Genomic DNA, 5,000 nt, shown 5'->3' on the forward strand with positions numbered 1-5,000 from the left:
GGCATTTCCGCTGACCGTGGCTATTGGCCAGAGAGATGTTGATATCAGCTCACTGGCAGGATTGTGCCTTTGTCTGTAAGACTTGGTTAAGTCTGTTGCAAATCTAGCCCATTTACCAAACATCATAATTCAGCGTATTACGTATTATGTGAACCCGGGAAATAGATTTGGTCAGTAACCCAGTCAAGAAGCTTCTTAGAACTGACATGTGTCTATGGCGGCAGGTACTTCACTGTTCTTCTGAGGAATATCTGCCGGATCGAAAACTGGATTAACTGGGGACAGAAAAGAGACAATAAGCAAGATAAATTCATGAACAATGAACAGTTGTCTGCATTTGCAAGGTACATCAAGTCATAATGAGCGTGGCTTTACCTAGGCATAAGTGAATCTAGCCATCGTATTTTTGTAAATTTGTGGCTTAGTGTGATGTGTAAACCCAGTCTATTGCAATTTTATCACTAAGTTAAACTAAGTGTAGTTTAGTTTACTGCAGTGTGGTGGAATGTAGTCTGGATTTCCAGGAGGGAGTGGCTTTATTCCAGGGAGCAAAGAGGCAGCGGAGCTTGGAATGTCGCGTAGGCAGGAAGAGGGTTAAAACAGCTCCTTCCTAGCAATTCCCAGAATATATCCAGTCTAAAGTCTCCTCAGTGACATAGGCAACATAGAAGTTTAATAGATAGACAGGCAGGCAGGCAGGCAGGCAGGCAGACATATAAAAATATCTATAGTGATCCAAGTAATTACTTTAATCCGGCAAGATTTTGTCTGTAGGTGAAGCACAATAAAGGAAATTACTCTTAAGTAATTCTACATGTTGTTCTTAGGGCTCAACATGCAGTGTGCTAATCCAGTTAAGAGCACCACTGTGCAGAGTTGAGGAATGCATTTAGCAAACCTCAGCTTGCTTATCTGTGGTTTCCAAACAATCGCAGTGGCAGATTTACACAAAGCAAAGGAACCACATGATGTAGCTTAGCGTCAGGTTTTCCCCGCAAGGACCAGGGTAACCAATCTGGTTGAGAACATCTCCTTTCGTGCCCAGCAGCATTTCTGCCCCGTACGACTTTTTTAACATTCAAAAGTAAAAAGTAAAAACGGGCTGTAAAGCAAAGCATCGTCTTCCTGCATTATCTTTATTTTTCCAAATAGGACATCCACAAAAAAAAGTCAGGAGGGAGTCTGGGGCTTTGCAATTGACATTCTGCCTTTTTTAAAACAAAAACAAACAAACATGCGCAACACCGTTGCCTTTGCTAAGATTAGTACGTAAGATACTCCCGCTGGTTTGAAAAGTGAGTCATTTGACCCAAGTCCTTCGAATGCAATTTCTCTTATTAAAGCAGGATAAAAATGAAAACAAATAGATCCGCAAAAGGGCCTCTTTCTAAGATAGTTCCCTCCCCCTGCAGCTGAATCAGTTCAAGTCCGTTTCCCTGCACAATCCCTGCAGAAGTGTGGTAGTGAAACTCACTGTGAGCTTGTGTGATCCGAGAAATATTGAGTCCCTCCTTCACGCGCATTACGCACACTCCGTATTTGAAGTCGAAAGCGCCACTGGAATGGGAACACAAATTTGTGCTCAGTGTCAGCACGAGGGAGACCTTTAAAGGCTTGCCATCTAGGACAGCATGGAATGAGTGAGTATGTCTGTCACTACATCTTTTTCTCTAAGCAAGGCACTCTCAAGCCCATCCTACTCCTTTTTTACTATAGTGGTGTGATTTATTTTGAAATACAGGTAGACCTCCAGTTGCAACCGTTCATTCAGTGGCCATTCCAAGTTACAACGGCACTTTTATTTTAGATATGACAACTGTTTTGTAATGAATTAAGGGGAAATTTGGGTTACCCGACATCTAAATACTATGGATATTAAAGGCTAAATTGGAACACTGTAATTGTTCCACTGAGGGACGCGGTGGCTCAGTGGGTTAGGACGCTGAGCTTGTCAATCAGAAGGTCGGCAGTTTGGAAGGTCGAATCCCGAGTGCTGCGTAAGAGAGTGAGCGCCTGTTACTCGTCCCAGCTTCTGCCAACCTAGCAGTTTGAAAGCACGTAAAAATGCAAGTAGAAAAATAGGGACCACTACGGGGAGAAGGTAACAGCGTTCCGTGCGCCTTTGGCGTCTAGTCATGCCGGCCACATGACCACGGAGACGTCCTCGGACAAGCGCTGGCTCTTTGGCTTTGAAACGGAGATGAGCACCGGCCCCTAGAGTCGGAAACGACTAGCACGCATGTGCGGGGGAACCTTTACCTTTACCTTTAATTGAAATTAGGTAAAATTTAAAAACAGGACATGGATATGTATAAGTAAAAATATACTGATAAATGTCTTAACTGATCGCGTTATAATTAGAAATGTATTAATTTGAATGTGATATAATAATCAAGGGAAATGGAGAGGGAAATTTTTGATGATGTAACCTGAGACATGTATGGAAAATCTTGTTATTGGACTATTGATTACCCAATCACCACACTACTTCCTAAATATTTGGATGTAAAACTGGAAAAATTAATAAAACTTGTTTAAAAATAAAGTTGCAACGGCAAGTGAAAAATGTGACTTATGACTGTACTGCATTTCACACTTACGACCGTTGCAGCGTCCCCATGGTCACTTGATCAAAATTCAGACGCCTGGCAACTGATTCACATTTATGACGGGTGCAGGCTCCCCAGGGAGATGGGATTGGCTTTGCTTGTCGGAAAGTTGCAAAAGATGATCACATGACCCAGGGACACTGCAACAACAGTCATAAATATGAGTCGGTTACCAAGTGTCTGAATTTTGATCACGTGACCCTGGGAATGCTGAAATGGTTGTAAGTGTGGAACACGGTCATAAGTCACTTTTTTTTGGAGTGCTGTGATAACTTTGAATTGTCACTAAGTTGTAAGTAGAGGACCTCCTGCATTACTTCACCAAGCCACTGAGATAAAGAGAATGCCAATGAAGATACCTGTAACTGATTAATAACACTTTGAATTTCAAGACCTCTTGAGAAGACCAGATATGGGAAGTATGGCTTAAAACAGAGGCCCCCCAACCTTTTGGGCACCAGGGACCAGTACCATGGAGAGAGGTTTTTCCGTGGACCGGAGGATACGTGGTTTTGGGTGCTGCCTGCATCCCGCAGAAGGGAGGCATCTCATGTTTGCGAGGCCCGGCTTCTGGCATGCCACGACCCAGTGCTGGACCACGGACCGGGGGTTGGGGACCCCTGGCTTAAAAGACAACAAGCCAGTGGTACTCACTGCAGGATTCCGATATATTCTTCCACTGTCTGAGGATGTGCCACCTGCCAGTTCTTCTTATATCCAAGTACAAGAACGTTGGGTTTCATTCTGCCAAGACCCGAGGCCTTTGTCAAAGAAATAAGTGGATTTGGGGGGTAAAAATATTTTTCCGCACTCATCGTTACCAACCCTTTCTGCTCACTTTACTCTCTATTCATAGGCTAGGTAGGAGAAAATTACGGTTTTCACTGGGCCTCAGTTGAAGAGGAAACCTCTAAACTAAATGACTTTCCGACCATCACGTCACTTCCAGAACCAGGGAAAAAAAGGAAGCAAAGACATACAGGTAAGTCTTCCATTTACCACCTACAGTTGGAACCAGAATTTCCAGTGGTAAGCAGGGAGATTGTTAAGTGAGTAGCCCTTGATTTTATGACCTTTTTTTCTCCTGGTTGTTAAGCGAATCTGGCTCCCCCCATTGACTTTGCTTGCTGGAAGCCGGCGAGGAAGGTCACAGATGGTGAATATGGGACTCCAGGATCCCACAAACATGGCAAATACTGTACATGTCCGTTCATTTAAACCAGACTGCCTGTGTGGGGTTGTCTGTTTTTGGCTCGGTTTTATACTTTTGTGTTTCTTGTTTGTAAGCCATCCAGAGTCTACGAGAGTGGGTGGTTATAATAATTTTGAGGGGTTCTTGGTGTTCTCTGAGCTTGTTTTCTTGCAGACATTTTATTACCTAACTAGTTAACATCATCAGTGCTAGGGAGGAGGAGGAGGAGGAGGAGGAGGAGGAGGAGGAGGAGGAGGAAAAAAAACTGTGGGGTCTTTGGTGTGCTCTGAGCTTGCTTGTTTTCTTGCAAACGTTTCATTACCTTAACTAGGTAACATCATCAGTGCTAGGGAGGAGGAGGAGGAGGAGGAGGAGGAGGAGGAGGAGGAGGAGGAGGAGGAGAAGGAAAAAAAACTGTGGGGTCCTTGGTGTTCTCTGAGCTTGCTTGTTTTCTTGCAAACGTTTCATTACCTTAACTAGGTAACATCATCAGTGCTAGGGAGGAGGAGGAGGAGGAGGAGGGGGAGGGGGAGGAGGAGGAGGAGGAGGAGGAGGAAAAAAAACTGTGGGGTCTTTGGTGTGCTCTGAGCTTGCTTGTTTTCTTGCAAACGTTTCATTACCTTAACTAGGTAACATCATCAGTGCTAGGGAGGAGGAGGAGGAGGAGGAGGAGGAGGAGGAAAAAAAACTGTGGGGTCTTTGGTGTGCTCTGAGCTTGCTTGTTTTCTTGCAAACGTTTCATTACCTTAACTAGGTAACATCATCAGTGCTAGGGAGGAGGAGGAGGAGGAGGAGGAGGAGGAGGAGGAGGAGGAGGAGGAGGAGGAGGAAAAAAACTGTGGGGTCCTTGGTGTTCTCTGAGCTTGCTTGTTTTCTTGCAAACGTTTCATTACCTTAACTAGGTAACATCATCAGTGCTAGGGAGGAGGAGGAGGAGGAGGAGGAGGAGGAGGAGGAGGAGGAGGAAGAAAAAAAAACTGTGGGGTCCTTGGTGTTCTCTGAGCTTGCTTGTTTTCTTGCAAACGTTTCATTACCTTAACTAGGTAACATCATCAGTGCTAGGGAGGAGGAGGAGGAGGAGGAGGAGGAGGAGGAGGAGGAGGAGGAGGAAGAAAAAAAAACTGTGGGGTCCTTGGTGTTCTCTGAGCTTGCTTGTTTTCTTGCAAACGTTTCATTACCTTAACTAGGTAACATCATCA

At 44.6% G+C, this 5,000-nt stretch overlaps 1 protein-coding gene across 1 annotated transcript in view; it reads right to left on the bottom strand.

Moving 5' to 3' along the window:
- Positions 1–5,000, bottom strand: part of LOC308672528 (solute carrier family 12 member 3-like) — a gene marked incomplete at its 5' end in the record, with an annotated part of 33,853 nt that overhangs the window by 8,149 nt on the left and 20,704 nt on the right. Inside the window, 3 exon segments of the mRNA XM_081335519.1 lie at positions 207–275; positions 1,475–1,557; positions 3,264–3,370. Of these exon segments, the coding sequence (XP_081191645.1) occupies positions 207–275; positions 1,475–1,557; positions 3,264–3,370 (259 nt within the window).

Source organism: Vipera berus (assembly GCF_964194415.1).
Source record: "Vipera berus genome assembly, chromosome: 10".
In the NCBI taxonomy this organism is placed as follows: Eukaryota; Metazoa; Chordata; class Lepidosauria; order Squamata; family Viperidae; genus Vipera; species Vipera berus.